Below are 24,395 nucleotides of genomic sequence, written 5' to 3' on the forward strand. Positions count from 1 at the left end.
GTCCATCGAGTCAGTGATGCGATCCAACCATCTCATCCTCTGTCGTCCCCTTCTCCTCCCGCCTTCAATCTTTCCCAGCATCAGGGGCTTTTCCAAAAAAAAAAAAAAGGACGAGCTTCTTTAATCGTGCTTGCGGCTTTTTGCACCTCCCAGCGCTAGAGGGCGATCAAAGCCCTTGCGACGCGTTGTCCGGTCACCGAGGCCGCTCCCGACGCGCACGGCCTTACGCAGACGTTGGGGGAGGAGCCGCCGTGTGCGCGGTGGCTGGCGGCGGCCCTGGCGGCAGCTGGCGGCGGGGTGGTGCGGGTCGCAGACTCGGAGAAGTTCAGACGCGGCGGGGGCGCCGGCGACGACGAGGAGGACGGCAGGAGCGGGCCCCGGGCTTGTCGTTCAGCATGCCGACCGTGGAGGAGCTTTACCGCAACTACGGCATCTTAGCCGATGCCACGGAGCAAGTGGGCCAAGTGAGTAGCCCGGCGGCCTGCGGGCCCGGCGTTCCGCGGCCTCCAAAGCGCCCCCGGGCCCGGCGGGGCTGCTGCTCCGCCCGCCCGCGAGCTCCCGGCCGCCCGGGCTGTTTTCGTCGGCGTGGGCCGCTCCCGCGCGTGCAGACTCTGGCTTCCCCAGCCAGAGCGCTGTCCCCGCGTCCTGCTCTGCCTCCCGCGGGCAGCCTCTCCTCACCGTTCCCTAATTCAGCCTTTTCAGCACCACCCCCCCACCCGCAGTTCTGTCTCTTCCCTGATCCTTCTCCTCCAGCGTCCTTTGAAGTTTTTCTCCTTTTCGGTGGCGCTCAGTCCCTTGGAAGATTAAATTGAGAGGTCAGAAACGCCTTTCTCGAGGCCAAAGTCTGCAGTTAATTTAGGAAAGAGCGCTTGGGAAAACAGAAGTTTGTGAAATACCGAAGGGGCCGTTACGTCTAGACTTTAATGATGGCTTATGGTTTCGCTATTTAGTCCATTATATGAGCGCCTGCCAGGAGCCAGGTTCTGCGCCGGGCCCTGGAGGTACGAGAAAGACAGACCCGTGCTCTCCCAGAACTCATCTTTAGTGAGGGAGACCAGTGATAAATAAGAAAGGTAGATGTTTCCCTCCCGCCCCACCCACCACACACACGCACACCCCGTGGAAAGTGTGAAGAAAATATAACAGGGCCGTGCGCGGGGAGGAAGGGGGATGAGCAGCTTTAAATAGAATTGTCTGGCAAGAGTTCCCTAAAGTGTTTGCCCAGACACAACTTCAGCAGTGCTGAATCGGCCCTCCGAGCCGCTGCTTCTTTGTGAGCCTTCAAGTGCTGGAGTCCATTGAACTTGAGGAGTTGATAAAGCGGTGGTGTGTTTTCTTGGTAAAAGAACCAGTCTCTCCCCAACATAATCTCCATCATTGCTAGAAATCCCATGCTGTATCTTTTCAGTGCTTAAAACGTCATTTGAGTCTCCTGCTTACCCATCCCGAAGGAGTAGGAAGTGGGAGATCCTAGAGACTGATGACATTAGCAAAGCTGTGGCTGTACACCTCCCATTCTTTTTTTATGAACATGTGTAATTCAGTTCAGTTCAGTTGCTCAGTCGTGTCCGACTCTTTGCAACCCATGGACTGCAGCATGCCAGGCCTCTCTGTCCATCACCAACTCTCCAAGTTTACTCAAACTAATGTCCATTGAGTCGGTGATGCCATCCAACCATCTCATCCTCTGTCATCCCCTTCTCCTCCTGCCTTCAAAATCTTTCCCAGCATCAGGGTGTTTTCCGGTGAGTCAGTTCTTCACATCAGGTGGCCAAAGTATTGGAGCTTCAGCTTCACAGCATCAGTCCTTCCAATGAATATTCAGGACTGATCTCCTTTAGGATGGACTGGTTGGATCTCCTTGCAGTCCAAGGGACTCTTAAGGGTCTTCTCCAGCACCACAGTTCAAAAGCATCAGTTCTTCTGCGCTTAGCTTTCTTTATGGTCCAACTCTCACATCCATACATGACTACTGGAAAAACCATAACTTTGACTAGACGGACCTTTGTTGGCTAAGTAATGTCTCTGCTTTTTAATATGCTGTCTACGTTGGTCATAGCTTTTCTTCCAAGGAGCAAGCGTCTTAATTTCATGGCTGCAGTAAACATCTACAGTGATTTTGGAGCCCAAGAAAATAAAGTCTGTCATTGTTTCCCCATCTTTTTCCCATGAAGTGATGGGACCAGATGCCATGATCTTAGTTTTTTGGATGTTGAGTGTTAAGCCAGCTTTTTCACTCCTCTTTCACTTTCATTAAAGGGCTCCTTAGTTCCTCTTCGCTTTCTGCCATAAGGGTGATATCCTCTGCATATTTGAGGTTTCTGATATTTCTCCTGGCAATCTTGATTTCAGCTTGTGCTTCGTCCAACCCAGCATTTCACATGATATACTCTGCGTATAGGTTAAATCATCAGGGTGACAATATACAGCCTTGACATACTTCCTTCCCAATTTGGAACCAGTCCATTGTTCCATGTCCGGTTCTGACTGTTGTTTCCTGACCTGTCTCTCAGGAGGCAGGTAAGGTGGTCTGGTATTCCCATCTCTTTAAGTGAAAGAGTAAAGAGATGTATAATTCAGGTTGAATTGTTATGAACTGAACAAAAAACTTATTTTGGGACTATATTTGGCTTAATCTAGAATTGTGAATATACCAGTTTCAAGTATCAGATGATTTTTCTTTCCTACACATTTCCACTTCAGTAGAGAATGTTGATGTCATCGATGAGAAATATTTGCTGATAGTCTGTTGTGGATGTTTGTAGGGTGTGTGTGTTCAGTCAGCTGTGAGGGAAACCATTTCTGCCCGTTGAGGCAGGGTGCGGGAAACATACGTGGTCACTCAGTTTGAGCTTTTGCTGTTCTTGTTCCTCAAGAGAACTAGTAAGTGAAGATGTTCTTGTTCATTATGACTGCGTTAGGGAAGAGTGTGGCACATTTTTCTGCCTAAAATTGACTTCATTTCAGAGAGGATGGGGGACAAAAGGTAGAACAGTGATTCTCAGGTCAGTTGTATACGTTGCCCTCCCAAAGAGGCGATTTAGGAGTCTCCTAGAGAACCTCTGAAATTGTGTGCACAGTGCTGTCCCATACCCCCACCCTCACGTTTTTGCTGGACAGTCACCTACTTAAGAGTATGTTAGAGAAAAAAAAGCCAAACTGGAGTTTTCCTATTCTATGAATTTGAGAGTTGGTCAGATTTTCCTCCTATATCATCTTTAGTTATAAATCTACCAGCTTAGGTTGAGAGTTCTTCCTTAAGAGATCAGTAATGTTTCTCAGCAGAAATCTGCTTTTAATTTAGGAAGAGTGCTTAGGAGACAGAAGTTTGTGAAAAACAGGAGGGCCGCCTTTCATGCAGATTTGAATGAGGACCTGCGATTTCATTTATTCAGGATCTTTTTTGAGTGCCTGTCATGTACCAGACACCATTGTTGATTTAGTCCCTAAGTCACATCCAACTCTCTGTGACCCTGTGGGCTGTAGCCCACCAGGCTTCTCTGTCCGTAGGATTTCTCAGGCAAGAATACTGGAGTCAGTCGCTGTTTCCTTCTCCAGAGGAGCTTCCTGACCCATGAATGGAACCCACGTCTCCTGCTTGGCAGGTGATTCTTTACTGCTGAGCCACCTGGGAAGCCCACCAGACACTCTGCTGGACAGTAAAATTTTAGCATAGTTCTTTTAAGTGATGGGACATCAGTACCTTCATGACACTGTAATGTCAAGTGTCAAACAACTAAATAAGATAAAAAGACTTCTGTGTAATAAAGTGTCATGATTTGCTGAGCCTCAGACAGTAAATTCTGGTAGAACTGAAGCTGGCCTAAACTGTAATGCGAACTAATTCTGCTCTATTGTGTAATAATGCTTCCCTTTTAGAGAAAATTCCTAAAACTGCTCACTAAAGAAAAGTGTATTGGGCTTCAAGGTACTGCTTATAAATTTTAATTGAAAGCAACAGCCAACTTAAGGGACACCATTCATGTTTTTTTAAGGAGAGGAAAAAGTATTTACATTCTTAATGTACCTAAGCCAGATTTTCATGTTACCTTTGAAGATTTACAGTAGAGATTTTTAATTTCCTGGCAGGCACCTCTCTGGACTTCCCTGGTGGCTCAGACGGTAGAGAATCCGTCTACAATGCAGGAGACCTGGGTTCAGTCCTTGGGTCTGGAAGATCCTCTGGAGAAGGGAATGGCAACCCACTCCAGTGTTCCTGCCTGGAAAATTCCACGGACAGAGTATGCAGTCACAAAAAGTCGGACACGACTGAGCAACTAACACACACTTCTCTGGACACTTTTGAAACCGTGTTTGAGTTTCTTAGCCTAGAACTTCCTTCTAAATTTATTTTGATTTTCACTCTTTTTTAAAGAGGTGAGTTCCACAGTTGCTCACAGAGCTGCCACTGAGGGGACTGCCCAGGGTTAAATCCTTTTATTTTTTTGTTTCTCTCCTTGCCTTGTCCCATGCCCTTCAGTAGAACATTTGAAGAAATATATTCAAGGAAGGAACAGATACATATTTACCACATAACCCTTGTTTTCTAGGAGTCTCTCTTGAATGAAGAAGGGAACTTTATACACACATACTCAGACATATTTAAACCATGAACATGTGCGTTCTAAGGAGCAAACTGCTGGTCATAAATTCTAAGTGAAGCATTATTTAAAACCTCAAAACTTCCAATCCTTCTGTCACCTTTCCTCTTGTAACTCGTGTCATCCCCCGACTTATTCAGCCTCTCTTTCTCCCACTCCGCCTCCGCTGCTCCTTAGGCAAGTCTTCCTCTGCTGTGTTTCTTATACCTCTCTAAGCCCTTTTCCTGGTTCCCAACAGGCCATAAAAGAACACGCTGTGGCCCATCGTTAAATTTTGTCTCAACTTTTTATGAATGTACTTAATTTTAAGATGTAAATATTAATAGTCAATAAAAAGTTAAAGAAAAACCAAACACCTATTAAGGGATTTTGGCAGTTAGACTGAGGTAAGATCTGACCAATATAATACCTAAACTCTGATTTCTCTTGTGTTCTCTGACACAGGAGTGTATTGGCTCTTAAGGGTAGAAGAGTATAAACTTTACTGACTTATGTTTCATGAAATAGCATTCTTTTGGTACTTTTTTCTGGCTGCTGCTGCTAAGTCACTTCAGTCGTGTCCGACTCTGTGTGACCCCATATACGGAAGCCCACCAGGCTCCCCCGTCCCTGGGATTCTCCAGGCAAGAACACTGGACTAGGCCCATCTGGCATGCCTAAGCTAAAATCAAAGACCAACCAAGTTCATTATCCCTCAAAAATGAAATGTTAACAGTTTAACACACAAACTTAAGTTTAATTGAGTCTAAGGAAGGACGTAATATAGCTTAGTTTATCCATCTTCTTTTTATGTCATACTTGAGAAATTTGTTGAAACTATATCCTTTCTTCTCTTTAATAATGGCTTTACTTTGCACATCACTGGCTACTTATTAGTTGTGATTTCAAGTCATAATTACAAGGTTTTTCTTTTAGAATGTGTCTACCGAATGTGAATCAAATTGTAACTTTTTTACTTGAAAATATCTTAGTGATTTGTTTTGAGTTTGCTCTTTTTATTAAATATTAAAATCACAGATAAATATAGTTTTAGAAATGTATTAAAGATGTTTACAATTAAAACCTCTTATTAGTTTCATAAATGATTTACCTAGCTAAAATATACAACTGTTGGAAAAGGAAAATGCACAGTGAGGTGTAGTATTTGAAGCATTTTATTGTGTTTACACACCTACCTGTTACTGAATCACTGTGATCACTGAAAATATCACTCATAGCTTGCTCCTTCTTTGAAAACCAAAAGTAGTAACTACTTGAAGGAGATTTCTGTTCAAAAGTCTTGTCCCTATACTACAGTTGAAAAATAATTTAAAAAGCTGGCAAAGAAGAATATAATTTTATTTTGAATTTCATAAAGGATGATTAAAGTCCGTTAATAATGTCTGTGAAATTATTTGATAAAACTGATGACTATTAACGGTAGTTTAACGACATTAAATGTCTTAACTTTCCAAAGGTCTTGCTGTTTAGGATAATACATTCCAATTTACATGCTTGTGTGAAGCCTGTATGTAGGACTCAAATTACCTTTGACAACCCTGGATCTGGCAAGCTCTTTTGTTAATTAAGATCTCAGGATACTAATTTGAAAGATTCCAATTAAAGAAGCTTGGTATTAGACACAGATCGTGACTTAAAAACCCATCAGAACTATGTTTGGGTCCTGGATCTGCTCCTTAACTAACAGTGTGGTTCTGAACAAATTATGTCACTTTTCTGAGCCTTGGTGGTTTTCTCATCTGAAAAATAGAGATAGTAGTAACCTAACTCACAGGATTACTGTGAGGCATTCCACATCCCCTTGTAGGCTTTCAGCAAATGTTGCTGGTGATCCCTTTTTGTTCTGTTCCAGACTTTTTTCCCTTGGTAGGGGGATGGGTTGTTTCAAGCAGGAATTCTTCATTTACTTTTAAACTGTGAATTTTAGACAGTTCAAAGGTCTTTATAAGTAAAGCTTGAAATTCAAGTTAAAGGAAATTGGACTGATAACTCTGCAAAAAGGATGTCAGACGGCTCCGGACTTTGATTTTATGATGTCTACTGAGGGCTTCCCTGGTGGGAAGCCTTTACTTTCAAACAGTAAAGAATCCAACTGCAATGATACCTGGGTTGGATCCCTGGGTCAGGAAGATCCCCTGGAGAAAGAAATAGCAACCCACTTCAGTATTCTTGCCTGCGAAATCCCAGACAAAGGAGCCTGGCATTCCACGCGGTGTCAAAGAGTTGGACGTGACTGAGCACCCAACACTTTCACTTTCACACTGAGCAACTAACATTTTCACTTTTCAGAAGCTATGGAGCAAGCTACAGGAGTGTGAAGTGGTAGAGAAGTCAGCCATGATTATTTTTGAACCTTTGCACTAAAAAGTGGGTAATATAGTTTTGAAGTAGTAATTCCTGAAGATTGATTTTGTGTCTGCATTTCATGAGGAAGCTATCCTTATTCACAGAAATTTCTGTTATTTAGGGGTTGATATTAATGTTTAAGACAGGAGGAGTTTCATTGATCTAGTAAATGTGCAGATATTCTGTACTGTTCAAAGATCTAACTGTGGCCATAGCCTTTTGATACATTAAACTGTTTATTTCTGATTATTTTTTAATAAATAGTGTCCTTAATTGAGATTCCAATGAACCTAAATAACTTTGCATCCTGCCTTTTTTTTTTTCTTTAAGTCTATAATCTGCTGGATGTTCTTTAGTCATCTACCTACTTATCTAAAGCATTTAGAGGATTGCCTTTTACAGAGTAAATATGACGCTGTGTACATATTTGGTTTAGTAGTGTGTTTAAGGTTTTCCAGTAATTAAAAGTTTTCTGTAGTCATGATATGTATTGCTTTGTTTCCCAACTTGATCTATTAATAAAAGGGCTAGTTTGGAGGCAAGTGTATAGTGGGGACTGGGAATTTGTTGACTCTTCACATTATGAGTATCTGAGGGCAAGCACTTCTGAAGTTTTTTTTTAAGGAAACAAACTTTGAATGTATTATTTTAATGAAAAATTAAATATGTGACATTGGGCATGTAGAACAAATTACCATTTTTATATCCTAAAACATGAGGCAAAATAAAGCTCCCTAAGAAGGACTGATGCTAAAGCCGGAACTGCAATACTTTGGCCACCTCATGGGACGAGTTGACTCACTGGAAAAGACTCTGATGCTGGGAAAGGTTGGGGGCAGGAGGAGAAGGGGACGACAGAGAATGAGATGGCTGGATGGCATCACCGACTCGATGGACATGAGTTTGAGTGAGCTCAGGGAGTCGGTGATGGACAGGGACGCCTGGCGTGCTGTGATTCATGGGGTCGCGGAGAGTCGGACACGACTGAGCGACTGACCTGGACTGAACCTTCCTCTTATTGCTTAATTTCGGGAATGTCCTCTGCCTTCTGCAGTGTGCTCGTTGAGAATAGAGAGGTGCACCTAACTGTAGCGCAGTTACGGGAATTGTGTTCATTCGGTCTGTTCAGTCGCTCAGTCACGTCAGACTCTTTGCAGCTTACGGACTGCAGCACGCCATGCTTCCTTGTCCATCACGAACTCCCAGAGCTCACTCAAACTCATGTCCATCCAGTTGGTGATGCCATCCAGCCATCTCATCCTCTGACACCCTCTTCTGTCCTCAATCTTTCCCAGCATCAGGGTCTTTCCCAGTGAGTCACTTCTTCACATCAGGTGGCCAAAGTATTGGAGCTTCAGCATCAGTTCTTCCAATGAATATTCAGGACTGATTTCCTTTAGGATGGACTGGTTAGATCGCCTTGCAGTCCAGGAGACTTTCAAGGGTCTTCTCCAACACCACAGTTCAAAAGCATCAGTTCTTCTGCGCTTAGCTTTCTTTATGGTCCAACTTTCAAATCCATACATGACTACTGGAAAAACCATAGCTTTGACTAGACAGACCTTTGTCAGCAAAGTAAATGTCTGTTTTTTAAATACGCCATCTAGGTTGTTCATAGCTTTTCTTCCAAGGAGCAAGTGTCTTTTGATTTCATGGCTGCAGTCACCATCTGCAGTGATTTGGAGACCCCCAAAATAAAGTCCGTCACTGTTTCCATTGTTTTCCCATCTGTTCGCCATGAAGTGATGAGACCAAATCCCATGGTCTTAGTTTTTTGAACACTGAGTATTAGGCCAGCCTTTTCACTCTCCTTTTTCACTTTCATCAAGAGGCTCTTTAGTTCTTGGCTTTCTGCCATAAGGGTGATGTCATCTACCTATCTGAGGTTATTGATATTTTTCCCGGCAATCTTGATTCCAGCTTGTGCTTCATCCAGCCTGGCATTTCGCATAATTTTGTACTCTGCATATAAGTTAAATAAACAGGGTGACACTATACAGCCTTAACGTACTCCTTTCCCAGTTTGGAGCCAGTGTTGTTCCATGTCCAGTTCTAACTGTTGCTTCCTGACCTGTATACAGATTTCTCAGGAGGCAGGTAAGGTGGTCTGGTATTCCCATCTCTTGAAGAATTTTCCACAGTTTGTTGCGATCCACACAGTCAAAGGCTTTAGTGTAGTCAATGAAGCAGAGGTAGATGTTTTTCTGGAACTCCCTTGCATTTTCTATGATACAATAGATGTCAGCAATTTGATCTCTGGTTCTTCTGCCTTTTCTAAATCCAGCTTGAACATCTGGAATTTCTCGGTTCACGTACTGTTGAAGCCTAGCTTGGAGAATTTTGAGCATTACTTTGCTAGCATGTGAGATGAGTACAGTTGTGTTTATTCTGTTCATTACAAAATTTTAAAGCATGATACAGTCACAAGACTAAGAACAGTTAATCACTAAATAAAGAAGTGTTCAGTTCAGTTGCTCAGTCGTGTCCGACTCTTTGCGACCCCATGAATCACAGCACGCCAGGCCTCCCTGTTTTTTCCACATAAAATTAGAAAGAATCATTCTTCTCTCTTTCCCAAATCACAAAGAATAAGGTGAAGGGCAGGGAGCAGATAATAGGAAGGTAGGTGTTAAATTTAAGCAGTAAAATTCCAAAAATAAGCCTTATTTCTTAGTCTTTGTGAAATTTTACTAACTTAAAGCAAACTCAGAGAAGTTTGTTTAGCTTCCCATTCTTCAAAATTGTATTTCTTTTCTGCTTTATTCTTTTGTTTCAGCATAAAGATGCTTATCAAGTGATACTGGATGGTGTCAAAGGTGGTACCAAGGAAAAAAGATTAGCAGCTCAGTTTATTCCAAAATTCTTTAAGCATTTTCCAGAATTGGCTGATTCTGCTATCAATGCACAGTTAGACCTCTGTGAAGATGAAGACGTATCGGTACGTTTACGGTTGATACTTTCAACAAGTTTTCAGATATTGCTTTTGCCATTTTCAGGCATTTTCCGTGTGTAGCTAATGTAACTGAAGTACCAGTCATATTAGTGCACAATAAAGTACTGCCGTCAGGTCTGGTCTGGGCTTCAATCTACCTGTGAGAAAATGTATCAGCTCTTTCACCACCTTTCAGTTGTGAAAAAGGCATACACAATACTTCATTTTGCTTATTTATTATCCACTGTTGAAAATAATTGTGGCTCACATCTTTTTTATAGATTGTTAGGCAAAGTGAATGTGAAATCAGACTAGCTTTAGCTTGTAGTCAATTTATGCTCTCTTGGATATTTAAAATAATAATAGCACTGCAGCATAAAATACAGTTTCAACACCCCCAAATATTTTTCATAGCAGAAAAATAATTGAACTGTGAAATAATTATATGTGATTACTGGAATAAAAAGGAGTAGTTTTTCCTTGGAACAGAATTAACCATTAGCATTTCTGGCTGCTGATACAAGTTCCTAAGAATTTTCAACTATTAGCCCCTGGCTTTTCAAATGAAATAGTGAATCATCAACATTTCGTGCATAATTTGAATTTTTATATTAAACTAGATAAGCCAAGATCCTGTATTTGGAATTAAGTATACAGAATATGTGCACAAATTTTAGTACTGAAAATCCTAAAGTCATTACTAGCTATGACATTGGCCACTGCAGCCATTCTTGAGGGATACTGTATCATGTGCCCACAGGTAGGTAGTGAAAACCCAGCAGTTGTGTGTAGTCAACGTATAGACTGTTTATAATCTCAAGTCTGTCTACCCTAGTCAGATAATTGTATTTAATGTCCCTTTCCACCACATTTTGTTTTAGTATTCTGTGAGGCTTGAATATTAACTTGGAGTAATAATGATTTCTCTTGTGCTTTTTGTCCTCTTAAGAGGTTGAGGTTGTTGTTTTTATTCATGATAGTATTTGGTTAATTTTTTATTTGAAATTATGTTCAGATTCGACGGCAAGCAATTAAAGAGCTGCCTCAGTTTGCCACTGGAGAAAATCTCCCCCGAGTGGCAGATATACTAACCCAACTTCTGCAAACAGGTAAGGAATTTTATTATTACCTTTTTATCTAAATGTAACTTCTCTGAAATAATGATTCTTTTTTTTTTTCCTGAAGATTTGCCTCTGATAGAAATTTAAATTCTTTTTTTTCATTCAGTTAGTTTGAAGCTTAATGACTTGTGACTATCTGAATTCTAGTTTTGTTTTGAATTCTGTTTGTAAAGGTATAATGACTGGATTCTTTGGGGGATTTTGATGCATCATGATTTGTCACCCCCTAGTTTCCTGTAGTTTCTTAACTGTACCATCTTACCATAAGCGCTTTCCAGGTACACTAGATCAGGGTCTCTACCCTTACAGGAAAGATGTATTTTCTTGGTACCCGAGGTAAATGCTTAGTTTATGTCTCTTCTCAGTGTAATCTGTGACAAACTGTGTTGAGTCTTAAGTTTGAAAATGAAGCAGATTATACACTGTACCTCTTTCTGTCTATCCAGATGACTCTGCAGAATTTAACTTAGTGAACAACGCCCTCTTAAGTATATTTAAGATGGATGCGAAAGGTAAGGCAACTTCTTGTTCTGAATTGTATTTGATGTCCTAAAAAATTGGGGAGTTTGGCATTTCTTATTAAGGGTGAAGTCTGGGATTCACCCAGACATCTGTTTCATAAAAATTCTAAGTGTTCTTAGAGAAAAAAAAAGCAGCTTAGCTCAAGACGTTGAATCAAGACGACTCAAAAAACCAGCAGAAATAATTGTAAAAACAGACCAAACTCTTCCCATAGAAGTATGTTGGGAAAACTGTTTCCCACTTCAAAGAATTCATCCAAAAATACCTGGGCTTATTTACTATTAATAATGATAGAAGAGGAATGTCATGCTCAAGCTGATTGTGAATCCATGAACAAAGTATGATCACTCTTACGGTTGGGACTGTAGAAATTTTAGACTGGTTTAACCAGTATTAGTGATATTCATGATGTATATTAATTCACTTAAAAAGAAATGCTGTAATTAAAATTAACTTGAAGGATGTCATTCCTATATAGAATTGACTTCCTGCATGCAACTGTTTTGTTCTATAGGGACTTTAGGTGGCTTGTTCAGCCAAATACTTCAAGGAGAGGACATTGTTAGAGAACGAGCAATTAAATTCCTTTCTACAAAACTTAAGACTTTACCAGATGAAGTCTTAACAAAGGAAGTAGAGGAACTTATACTAACTGAATCCAAAAAGGTAAGCTTCCGTTATCTTTTAGTGAACTTCTCTAATGCACAGGAACAGAGCTGATTTTAGCACTATTCATCAGTGCTATACGTAGCTTGTTTATAAGATTCCATATCCCATAAGAACCATGGTAGAACTTCAAGATTTTCTTACGTTGTATTTTGCACTTTGGTCACTTATAATGGTAAATGGAGAAGACAAAAAGAGAAGGGGGCAGTAGAGGATGAGATGGTTGGATGGCATCACCGACTCAATGGACATGAACTTGGGCGAACTCTGGGAGATGGTAAGGGACACAGAGGTCTGGTGTGCTGCAGTCCATGGGGTTGCAGAGAGTCAGACACGACTTAGCGACTGAACAACAACAGCAGCACTTGTAATGATGACTCAGTGTGTTAATTTAAAGGGTTTGATCACGTATAAATCCTTTGTGGTATTATCCTCAAAATGTATGCATTCATCAGGTCTCTGAATGAATCATTTCCTTCAGGAAATTTTACTTATTTCCCACCTGTCTCCCTAATTTTAGGATATTCACCCATAGGATTCTTAATCATTTCAAAATGGAAATGAAATCACCTTGAAATGACCTGTTGTTTTATACTGTCCCATGACATTATAAGCTCAGGAGACCATGCTTATTTGTCTGTGCATCCAGCACTAGCAGAGTTACAGTTGCTAAGATTTGAAAGGTGTGCCACAATTAACTTTTCGTTCAAACAGCACCAAAGTTTGGGAATAGTTTATTTTTACGTGTTCAGGAAAATTCAACGTCTCTAATGGCACCACTCACTTGCTTATTGGTAAGATTTCTTCAGTGAGAGAGAAAGGAGCCGCATATTTCACTTTTGTGTCTGATGGGATAGATCATGATTGCTTGCTCCTTTGGTCAGTGAACAGGAACGTTTAGACCCACCGATACAGAGGACTGAACATTTGCATGGTCTCCTGTTTTGTTTGTGCTTCTCTTGTGGCTCAGCTGGTAAAGAATCCACCTGCAGTGCGGGAGACCTGGGTTCGATTTCTGGGTTGGGAAGATCCCCTGGAGAAGGGAAAGGCTACCCACTCCAGTATTCTGGCTTGGAGAATTCCACAGACTGTAAAGTCCATGGGTGGCAAAGATTCGGACACCACTGAAAGACTTTCACTTTCGCTTTTCCTGTTTTGTGTGTAATTACTACGTTAATGTGAATGAGGCTGCTTTTAAATATAAGGAACTGAATATGATTTAACAGTTTATTGCTAGATTTTCACGATTTTTTTTTTTTTGCTATCGGCCCCTGAAGAGCCTTTTTAGATATTTTAGATAGTATCCTTAGCCACTCTCCCATGAAATTTTTAACACTGCAGATATACTGTATATCTGTTTATGTACTGTATGTACATCTGTGCTTTAAACGTAAAAGTAAAATTTCCCAAGAACCAAGTGCTGCTCTCTTGGAAACAGTATGGTGCACCATTGAGAGTGCGTGGCTTATTCTGGAGCCAAGTCGACTGAAGCTTGAAGTTGTTCTCTCTCCCGTGTTTCAGAAATACGAGCAGCAAGCTGACTTCTGCAAAACTAATTTGCTGTGCAGTTTCAATACTGCTCTTTCTTTTCCATTCAGGTGATGAAGATACTAATAACTGTTCTGAATGGTCTCTTTCCAGGTGCTAGAAGATGTGACCGGTGAAGAATTTGTCCTGTTCATGAAGATACTGTCTGGGTTAAAAAGCTTACAGACAGTGAGTGGAAGGCAGCAACTGGTAGAGTTGGTGGCCGAGCAGGCTGACCTGGAACAAACCTTCAATCCCTCGGATCCTGACTGTGTGGACAGGCTTTTACAGTGCACTCGGCAGGCCGTACCCCTCTTCTCTGTGAGCTCTTTGTTCTATATAGCTAGTGTTTTGATTACTCTGTTGGCTTATAATTGTGTAGATACACACTCGACCATTCTCCTTAAAGCTCTGCATAAAAGTATTAACACAGTGGAGCAATCATTTGTTTTATGCAGGCCTAGGTGAAGAACCCAAAGCAGCAGGAAGTTTCTTTCAAGTCTGACTTTTGAAAAGTCTTGAGTTTTTTATGTCCTACTTTGTAGCGTTCACTGAGTTTTTAAAACAGTTTAGTAACCTAACTTCTTTTTCTTAAATTGTCTAGATTGTTGTTATAGGTAAGTTTGCTGTTTTCTCTCTGGCTTTGGGCCTCCTCGGGCACTGAATCTTTTGAGATGTACGTAGCAAAGTTTAAAAAACACAATTTAAAGGAGCTATCCTTTTGGGGAAATGTATAGTCTAAAATTCAACAATGAAGTTTCCCACGCAGTTTGACCTTAGAATCGAAAAGTTTAAAGATGTATAAAAGTCCCATGCTCCAGATTACTTTGCAACTAAGTATATGCTGTCTGTTGAGGTTATTTATGAAATGCTCTGGGATATGCTCTCCCATTGTATTTTAGTTGTAGTACTTGATACTTTGATACTGAGCATTTGTTGATTGACATGCAACTATTATATTTGAGAGACTATGTATTTATTTTTTTGACATTTCAGTATTCTTTGGATTTTTACAGAAAAATGTTCATTCCACAAGGTTTGTGACTTATTTCTGTGAGCAAGTTCTCCCTAACCTCAGTTCCTTGACTACCCCAGTGGAAGGTCTTGATATACAGTTGGAGGTAAGAGAAAATTTCTGGTTTTAGCACTGAAAAGGCGTTGCCATATTTCAATCTAAACGTAAACAACTAACTTGATCTGATTGCTAAGAAATTTAAGGCCTGGTGGTGGCTAGCTAATAACCTGTCCCAGGATTAATTACATGGGAATGCTTTATGGATTCATTGAGAGTTTGCTGCAGTGGGAAAGCAATGCCCGTAGTTTTCATTATAGTCATTCACTACCTTTGTAGCCTGAATGCTTTTAAATACATTGTTCAGTCATGACAGTTCCCTGTCTCTAACTGATAGAGCCAGGTTTAAATAGATTAACACAAAATGTCCTTTATCCCTTCTCCAATAGAATTGACTACCCTCTCTCCCTTGTGTATCAACTGTAATGTACATACACATTTTTTCAGAGGATATTAAAAATACTTTATTTCTTTCTCCCCAATTTAACCTTATTACTCTCTGAATCTCCAGAATCTAATGTAGAGCCTGATTCTGAAAAGCATCTGATAATGTTTGTTTAGCTGAACTGAAATATGGAAATATGCCATTTCCCTCATAGGTCTTTAGGAGAGAGAAGAGTCTCACTGTGCACTCACTGAAGCAAACTGTGGTTTGCTTCACATGTCCTGGGTTTGACTTATCAGACTGGAATTGAGTAAAGCAGAGATGAGCCTCAAGAACTGTGGCAGTTACTGATCCTTTGAGTTAGTGTCCAGAGACTGAATTTGATAGCAAAGGAGATCCAGCCCAAATATTAAAAGTGAAGACTTCTTACTCATCATCTATTCCTTGTACATTATTGTCCTGTAGCAGAAAGTGTCATGTGTATTCCTTTCCTTACTTATTCTCACAGGTATATTGAGAGTCATGAGATCAGGGTTTTAGGGTCTGCACTGCCACTCACAAATATCGTGACTTTGCCAAGTTACATTATCTCTCCGACCTTCAGTTTCCTCAAAGTAAAGTAGAGCTGCATCTCTAAATTTTTTTTTCCAGTTCAAACAGTATGATTCTGTAAAAGCCTATTTGAAAAATAAGCAATCTTAAATAGTTATCTAGAATATTATTTTACAACCCTTGCTCATTCAAAGAAAAGAATGCTAATAACAGTTAATTGTGTGTTTTAGGTATTAAAACTCTTGGCCGAAATGAGTTCATTTTGTGGTGACATGGAAAAGCTAGAAACAAATTTAAGGAAACTATTTGATAAGTTATTGGTAAGAATTTTTTTCTTTCCTTATGGCATAGTCAGTGTAGCATCCCAGAGTTTAGTAGTATAGTATTTACAGATTATGGAGAACCAGATTTTGAAGTGACTTAGGTAATAATCCTAACGAGTGTTCTTAGCTGCTCAGGCCACAAAATTGTCTTTTTTTAAAATAAAAATCTGTTTTCATCTTTTGCATTTCTTCTGTTGTTGATGCTTTAGATAATATAATACAAGATTTATGTAGTAAGTTTTTCTGCTATTTTTTCATCAAAATATTGTAAATGTTTGCTCCAGAGCACCATCACGGTTACTGCCTAGAGCCAAATAGCTTTAACAGCCTAGAAGTAAAGTCATTAAGTCATAATTGTTTTTTATTTTGTGGCTTACAATTTAGGTGTCATACCCAAAAAATCCTTATTACCATGACCCACCTCGAGGAGCTTTATTCCTGTTTTCTTCTAGGAATTTCATAAGAGACATATCTTATGTTCTTGTTTTTCTCTATCTGACATACTTTGCTTAGTATGATCTCTAGGTCCATCCCTGTTGCTGCAAATGGCACTGTTTCACTAATCTATATGGCTGAGTGGTACTGCAGTGTGCGTGTGTACACATTGGTGCACTGCATCCTATCTGTTTACCTGTTGATGGACATTAGGTTGCTTCCGTATCTTGGCTATTGTAAATAGTGCTATGAACATTGGGGTGCATGTATCTTTCTGAATTAGTTTTCTCTGGATATTTGCCCGGGAAAAGAATTGCTGGATCATACGGTAACTCTTTTTCAGTTTTTTAAGAATACTTTCTTTTTTTTTTTTTAAAGAATACTGTTTTAGGAGCATCAGCTTTTGTTGCCAAACCTAGATTGAGTCCTGACTCTTCAGCTTGCTTTTTACCTAAGTTCTCGGAACTTCAGTTCCTTCGTCTACCTCGTGCTGGGTGGGCTACTTTTGTCATCAGTAGTGGCAGCAACAGCTATTCTATAGGTTACTATGCAATGCTGGCAGGTTGGGTCATTGATCCAAAATGTAAAAGGGATCAGTTCAGTTCAGTTCAGTCGCTCAGTCGTGTCCGACTCTCCGCGACCCCATGAATCACAGCACGCCAGGCCTCCTGTGAATTTCCTATCTTGGTAGGTTTTAACGTTTCATGTCTTAAAAGTGTGTCCTATAATTACTGGAGTATATGTTTTATAATTAGAGTGTCTAGAGCAGATCTCATATATCTCTTGTATTTTCATCTCTTAGGAGTACATGCCTCTCCCTCCAGAAGAAGCAGAAAACGGGGAGAACGCTGGTAATGAAGAACCCAAGCTGCAGTTCAGTTATGTGGAATGTTTGTTGTATAGCTTTCACCAGTTGGGCCGAAAACTTCCAGATTTCTTAACAGCTAAGCTGAACGCAGAAAAGCTCAAAGATTTCAAAATCAGGTGATATATGATTGAAGTGCCCCAGTCCTTGATAAAGGTGAAAGCTATCTTGAAGCTGCCTTGGTTTTGTTTTCATTTTGCAAGAGCTTTTTCCCCACCCTTTTTAACTACAATGCAAAAGAATGCAAGATCCACAAAACAAGAATGTATACAAAGATACAACTGTGGTGGCATATCAAATGCCTGGCAGAAGATGGCCTTTTACAAAAATGGACTCTGGCTCTCACTTGCTTTAGGATATTGGGCGGGTTTTCTGACCTAACACCTCAAATTGTCCTCAGCTGCTCAATTTATAGATAGCAGCACCTGCCTTATAGAGTTGTGAGAATCAAATTGTCCTCAACTGTTAAATTTATAGATACTAGCATCTACCTTCCGGAGAAGGCAATGGCAAGCCACTCCAGTACTCTTGCCTAGAAAATCCCATGGATGGAGGAGCCTGGTAGGCTGCAGTCCGTGGGGTCGCTATGGGTCGGACATGACTGAGCGACTTCACTTTCCCTTTTCACTTTCACACATTGGAGAAGGAAATGGCAACCCACTCCAGTGTTCTTGCCTGGAGAATCCCAGGGACGGGGGAGCCTGGTGGGCTTCCGTCTATGGGGTCACACAGAGTCGGACACGACTGAAGTGACTTAGCAGCAGCAGCAGCATCTACCTTCGGAGAAAGCAATGGCACCCCACTCCAGTACTCTTGCCTGGAAAATCCCATGGATGGAGGAGCCTGGTAGGCTGCAGTCCATGGGGTCGCGAAGAGTCGGACACGACTGAAGCGACATAGCAGCAGCATCACCATCTACCTTATAGAGAATTAAATGACAGTAATGAAAAGCTTTAAGCACAATGCCTGGTATATACTGGGTATTTGGTAAACTATAGCTGCTCTTAATATCTTACAGGGTTTTTATTATCTTATAGTGTGGCTGGAGGAGCAGCACTGGAGAAATCAATTTGTTTTTCAGGAAGATACTTTGTATTAAAATCCTTCAGTTAACAAATTCTCATCTTAAGCTACTGTATCATCTGTTATTGTCCTCTATGCTTCGGCAAGGCAGAGGTTTATTACTTGGTGAAACATTTGACCAGAAGCAAACATCTTAGGAAATTACTCTGAAAGTGAAAAAAAAACAGTGATGCCACATTGTTAAGCAGAATTCCTAGAAGGCGGCAGGCTGGAGTTATGGTAGCACTTTCCACACATACTACCTGGAAACAAATTTGAAAAATAGATTACTCAACATCCTTTGCAAAATCTACAATTTTATTTTTAAACTGGATCCGAAGGTGCAGATGGGTCAGACACTGTCCCTTATTAGCAGAGAAACACAGAGATATTAAGTGACTGTGTCTGTCACTTGATCTTCATTTGATTAGTGGAAGAGAAGAATCCAGGCCACCTGACCCTAACCCATGGTTCTGGGTTGTTTCTAACTTAGGTTAACCTTGCAGGTTAATGTAACAAGCTTCCTTAACCCAGTTCTAGAAGTGTTTCCATTGCCAGGTTGAGGGTGGATCTCTTCCAATTTTTGACAAAGAAAAACTGCTTTTATTTTACTTATTTGTGTATCTCTTACGATCATATGTTGGTAATTAAAAGAAAGTCCCCCTCAAATTTTACTCTTTATTGGTAAAGGCTGTAGTTTTCTTTGAATTTAAAATCAGTTGAAATGATGATTTGTTAATTAATAAATACTTCTTCATTTAGGCTGCAGTACTTTGCACGGGGCCTGCAGGTTTATATCAGACAACTTCGCTTGGCTCTCCAAGGTAAAACAGGCGAGGCCTTAAAAACAGATGAGGTAAGAATACTCGGTTATATCTTGTTAGGAAATTTTTATAATAGCCACCGTTCATTACAAATTCAGACTGAATTCATATATATATTCATACCATTCGACTTTATTTGAACTGAAGATTTAAATCTCAAAGTTGAAGATACAGTGTTAGAAGGCTGCATATATAGCTATATGCCAAGTTATATAGGAAACTTCTACCCTTGTTGAAATGTCTTGAATGTTTCCAACATTTGTGAACAGTGTTTGTTACCAAACTTTGATACATACCAATCTTTCACTGGGGTCTCATTAGCAACACATTTTGTTTAAATATTTGATTAGCGATTGTGACATTTTAAAATTTTACCTTTTTGAAACCCAAACATTAGTTTACATTAAAATTAAAAGTATTAAACTACTAATTCTGTGCCAAACTATTATCTTGTATTTATGTTGGGATCTTTGGTTTTCCCTGATCTCATCTATTTTGATCAATATTCATCCTACTTCATCCTAGTCCTAATGAAATATTTTAAGTTTCACTGTGTCTTTCTGTAACATAAACTGATTTCTTTTAAAACAACTGATATGTGCCAGTGACCTGTCTCTTACTTTTCAAGTGAATTGTAGTTAACAGTTAATGTTCTAACCTGTTGAGGGAAGATAAGATGATTTGCTGTCTTTGCCATCACTCCATTTAGTGAATAGTCGAGAAATAGTAATAAGCATTATCTGTAGATATAAGCCAATGAATTTCCTAACTGTAGAAAAGTTACTGGCATTTTAATTTAATGTTGTTTTCCTTTTTCAGAACAAGATTAAAGTCGTTGCATTGAAAATAACAAATAATATTAATGTTTTAATCAAGGTAAGTCTTCCTTTCTTACCCAGCCATCGCAACTAGCTAGAAAGTTAGCGCAAGGGATATGTCTATAATGGTCTAGTGAAGGAGAAATGCCATTACGTTCCATACTGCTGCTGCTAAGTCACTTCAGTCGTGTCTGACTCTGTGTGACCCCATAGACGGAAGCCCACCAGGCTCCCCCGTCCCTGGGATTCTCCAGGCAAGAACACTGGAGTGGGTTGCCATTTCCTTCTCCAATGTGTGAAAGTGAAGTCGCTCAGTCGTGTCCAATCCTTAGCAACCCCACGGACTGCAGCCTACCAGGCTCCTCCATCCATGGGATTTTCCAGGCAGTTGGCCTTTTAAAGCTTTATGCCTTTTATAATACCAAGTAACATTTTTGTAGCTATTATAATTTGTTGTTTTATTTATTTAAACATTATTGCAGAAGATATTGCAAACAAAGGGAGGCATGCACAGTTCTGACCAACAGCATTGGAGCAGATACATTAGACTCAGAAATTTCACTGACTTAAGTTCTTGTAGTTGTAACGCTATTGGTTCCTTTTGAATGACCGATAAAACCCTGCTTCACTTATACTAAGAATGGACAGTCTTACATGGTGCATGACATGTTGTCCCGTGCTCTTTTCTGTTAATTTGTCTATGTGATAAATTGAGAGTTTTCTACACTGTAGGCTAAGGTGTACCTTACCATTAAGCCATAAACATGCTTCAGTTCTGTTTACCCTCCTCAAGTATCTGTTAGCCTAAACAAAAACTAATAACCTGAAAGAACAAAAGAGGAATCACAGCAACCCATCATTTAATATCATAAGTTTAACGGTATTGTCACAAGTTAATAGTATTATATAGCCAGGGGGGATAAAGAAATATTTGTCACACTTACAGCACAAAGCCTGTAACAGAATCAGGGCTAGTGGTATGTCTTAAAAGTAGTCTGGTAAAAATCCCATGGAATACTTTTTATCAGAAGAGAAAGGAAAGGAAGCTTTTCAGAGAAAACAGTGAGACATTGAGGGATGAATTATGAATGCCGAGAAGAAAAGGGAAAGGGCATTAAGAGGGAAGAAAACTGACTCACAACTTGAAGAAAATTTTTATAATAGGCACCATTTATTTCAAATCTTAAATATAAATCATAGTTTGAAATGGTGAATTAATACATTAAAATGTGAGATTTTACTTTATTTGAACTGATACCATAAACCAAAGTTGAAGATACACTATAATGTTTAGAATACTTTAAGCAAATACTAACTGTGAAAGAAACTCAGTTTACTTTTATCAGATTTTACCTATATATAAAAATTAGGGTAAAATGATAAATATAAATTCATCAGTTTTGAGGGTATAGTGAGGATTAGATTATTTCACTTCTAAATTATTTCAGTGTTTAAATTTAGCAAATATTTGCATTACCATATATTGATTATTTAGTATTTAAATATAATGTGGGTTTTTTCATTATTGATAATACATAGATATTTGAGGGGAAGAAAAACATGATTACCCAGACCGTTAATTTTATTCTAGCAGTGAACCACTTAAAACTCTGCAATAGCAAATACAGGTTGCACCATTACATTTTCCTTAAAGCACATTAGTGACTGCATCTGTGCAAAAGAAACCACTTGGAAATTTGACTGAAGTTAATTGATACTTTGTCCTGTAACCTGAAATGACATGTGAAAAAAATTAGCTGCAGCTTCTTAAGTGATGTGCACAGAATAACATTAATTAGGTAATATATGCCATTTGTAAACAAAATTATCCTTGTTTACTTTTCTCTTGCAGTTTTTTCCTTAGGTTATTATTTTAGTCACTAGCACAAAAGCAAATGGGATAAGTTACTTTCCTTTGCTAAGATTAAAGATGTGGTCTTCTGTTTCCTATCTTTACTACCACTTCCCATACCACCAAATACATTAGAAATCTCTAATTTTGTTTCTTCAGGATCTCTTCCATATTCCTCCTTCTTATAAGAGCACAGTAACATTATCCTGGAAGCCTGTACAGAAGGTTGAACTTGGGTAAGAAACATATTTAAAAGGGATTAAAGTGTTCTAATATTTGATTTATAAATATGAAAAGCCTGAATTCAGATTATTACATTTCCTGTACAAAATGGTACACTATTAAATGATTCTTAATAAGATGTTAAAATATAGCTATTAGAAGTATGACTTAAATAGAAAATCTAATCTAGTATTTATAAAATAAACTGGTGGAATACAACTCTGGAATTTTCAAACCATTGTTTGTATTGCTGTGGCATAAGAAGACTTTTCTGATAAGTTGTATGAAATGAGTCACTTGTATATAATCTGTGAAGCTACATATTTCAGATTGTTTTAAAGCCCTGTAGACGCCCTTCTGACAATGTCTGCATGACTGAAGCAGAGTTAATTTGATGACATCAGATGTTATTTCCTTTTTTCTGATGTGACTATCATCTTTAGGATGTCTTTTGTAACTAATAAATATATTGCTAGCCTCTGATATAAAAGAATTTTTTTTCATTGCTGTTCTTCTACCATTATAGGCAAAAGAGAACTACTGAAGATACAACTTCAGGTTCACCTCCCAAGAAGTCTTCAGCAGGACCAAAAAGGGATGCCAGGCAGATTTATAATCCTCCTAGTGGGAAATATAGCAGCAATTTGAGCAACTTTAATTATGGTGAGCGTTTCCGTTTGGGTACAAGAAATATGAGAGATTAGGCAGAAACTGTGTTATAATTGATTTTAATTAATAATTGAAGAGTATCGTAAGCTCTTTCAGGTTATTATTTTTTTTAATTAGCTTGGGGAACTTGAACTGCTGGGGAAATAACTTATCCTGTTCCCTTTCTAACTCACCCTTGTGGGTTCACTGAGCTGAGCATGTAACACTAAGAACCTGAAAAATATGCCTGTTGTATATTCAGAGATGCCAACAGAAAAAAAAAAGATGACATGAACCATCCATTCCTGATTTTACCTGTTTTAGCTTCAAAGCAAGACGTTTTGTCCATTCTCCCTTGGGAACAGACACAGCCTCTGGCAGACGTGGTATTAATGATCCTTTTTGGACCTCGTCAGCCTGCTGCTTGTCCCCCCATTTTCTGTACTGCTACAGAAGAAGTCCTGGAGGTAGTCAGGTGTTAAAGCATCGTCTAGCAAAGAAGATGTGTCCTCTTGCAGTCTCCCCCACTGCCCAGAGTGCAGTCCTCCTGTCAACTTCCCACTAGTCCAGTCTCTCCCAGGGCTGTTCAGTCAGAAGTGAAGTTTGTCTCACTGGCTTATAAAGAAGAATGAATATAAATATCACTGACTCAGATCCTTCATCTTGCTTAAGAAGACAAAGTTTAATATCGAGAACCAAACATACTTGTGATTGGTCTTGATTACCAATCAGAATTAATTCTACAGTAATTATTCCCCAAAAAAGTACATTCTGAAGCATATACTCCCTATAATTGTTTCCAGGATGAGATGATATGACATTAAGTAAATGCCTTCTATAATAGCAAAATTCCTCCAATATCCGAGCAAAAAGATTATGAAAAGGCAGTTTCAGATTGTGAAATGAACCCTTAAAGTCCAGTCAGACTCTTTCAGGCAACTTTAGTGTAGAAAAGATCACTGAACTCTTTTACTTATACAATAGTAGGTAAAAATGCCTCTCTTGGCTTGTGTTATCTGAAAAATAGGGATAGCAGAGAGCTTAAAAACTTCAAAAAATATTTATGATAGCATTTTGCAAATGGAAAAGATTCTGTTACTCCATTGCACTAAATATTGTCTGTCCTCTATCACTTGTATGATTTAATGTGGTATTTATCAAAACCTTTCTTAACATCAGCTGTTCTCTCAGATACCATCTTCATTTGATTTAGATGAATGTAATCAACTATGGCAATACATAGAGAATTGTATTTATTTTCACTTAGGCAAGTCAGTTACTCTGAATTTTCATGAGTATTCTGCCCTGTGACATTCATTGCCTGCCGTAGAATCAGATGATGTAACGCATGTGGAAAGGATGTGAAAAATGCAAAGCTTTAGGTTGTATGTGATTTTTTTAAATTATCAATATGGAGGGGGCGGGGAGCAGTTTTACCGAAGACAAAAAGCAGGCAATTTCCTGGTCATCCTGTGGTTAGAACTTTGACCTCACGCTGAGGGCCTGGGGTTCAGTCCCTGGTCAGCAAACTGAGATCCCATAAGCCGCAAGGCCAAGGGAAAAACCCTGGAGTCCCTTACAACTTTAGTTGTTCCTTAGTCAGCAAATAAGAGAATCACCAA

The 24,395-nt window shown here is 39.4% G+C and overlaps 1 protein-coding gene across 3 annotated transcripts in view; it reads left to right on the top strand.

Moving 5' to 3' along the window:
- Window positions 1–246: 246 nt before the first annotated feature.
- API5 (apoptosis inhibitor 5) overlaps window positions 247–24,395 on the top strand; it is a 28,549-nt gene continuing 4,400 nt past the window's right edge. For all 3 annotated transcript variants that reach the window (XM_055423862.2, XM_055423863.2, XM_055423864.2), the window contains exons 1-13: window positions 247–464; window positions 9,724–9,885; window positions 10,895–10,988; window positions 11,447–11,512; window positions 12,037–12,188; window positions 13,830–14,036; window positions 14,732–14,836; window positions 15,955–16,044; window positions 17,285–17,466; window positions 19,172–19,265; window positions 20,053–20,109; window positions 22,063–22,139; window positions 22,652–22,788. In XM_055423862.2, the coding sequence (XP_055279837.1) occupies window positions 396–464; window positions 9,724–9,885; window positions 10,895–10,988; window positions 11,447–11,512; window positions 12,037–12,188; window positions 13,830–14,036; window positions 14,732–14,836; window positions 15,955–16,044; window positions 17,285–17,466; window positions 19,172–19,265; window positions 20,053–20,109; window positions 22,063–22,139; window positions 22,652–22,788 (1,492 nt within the window). In that variant the 5' untranslated portion in view covers window positions 247–395. The remainder of the gene's footprint in view (window positions 465–9,723; window positions 9,886–10,894; window positions 10,989–11,446; window positions 11,513–12,036; window positions 12,189–13,829; window positions 14,037–14,731; window positions 14,837–15,954; window positions 16,045–17,284; window positions 17,467–19,171; window positions 19,266–20,052; window positions 20,110–22,062; window positions 22,140–22,651; window positions 22,789–24,395) is intronic.

The sequence above is a fragment of the Moschus berezovskii genome, chromosome 14, assembly GCF_049115385.1.
Source record: "Moschus berezovskii isolate FMDL1 chromosome 14, NW_MosBer_1.0, whole genome shotgun sequence".
NCBI lineage: Eukaryota > Metazoa > Chordata > Mammalia > Artiodactyla > Moschidae > Moschus > Moschus berezovskii.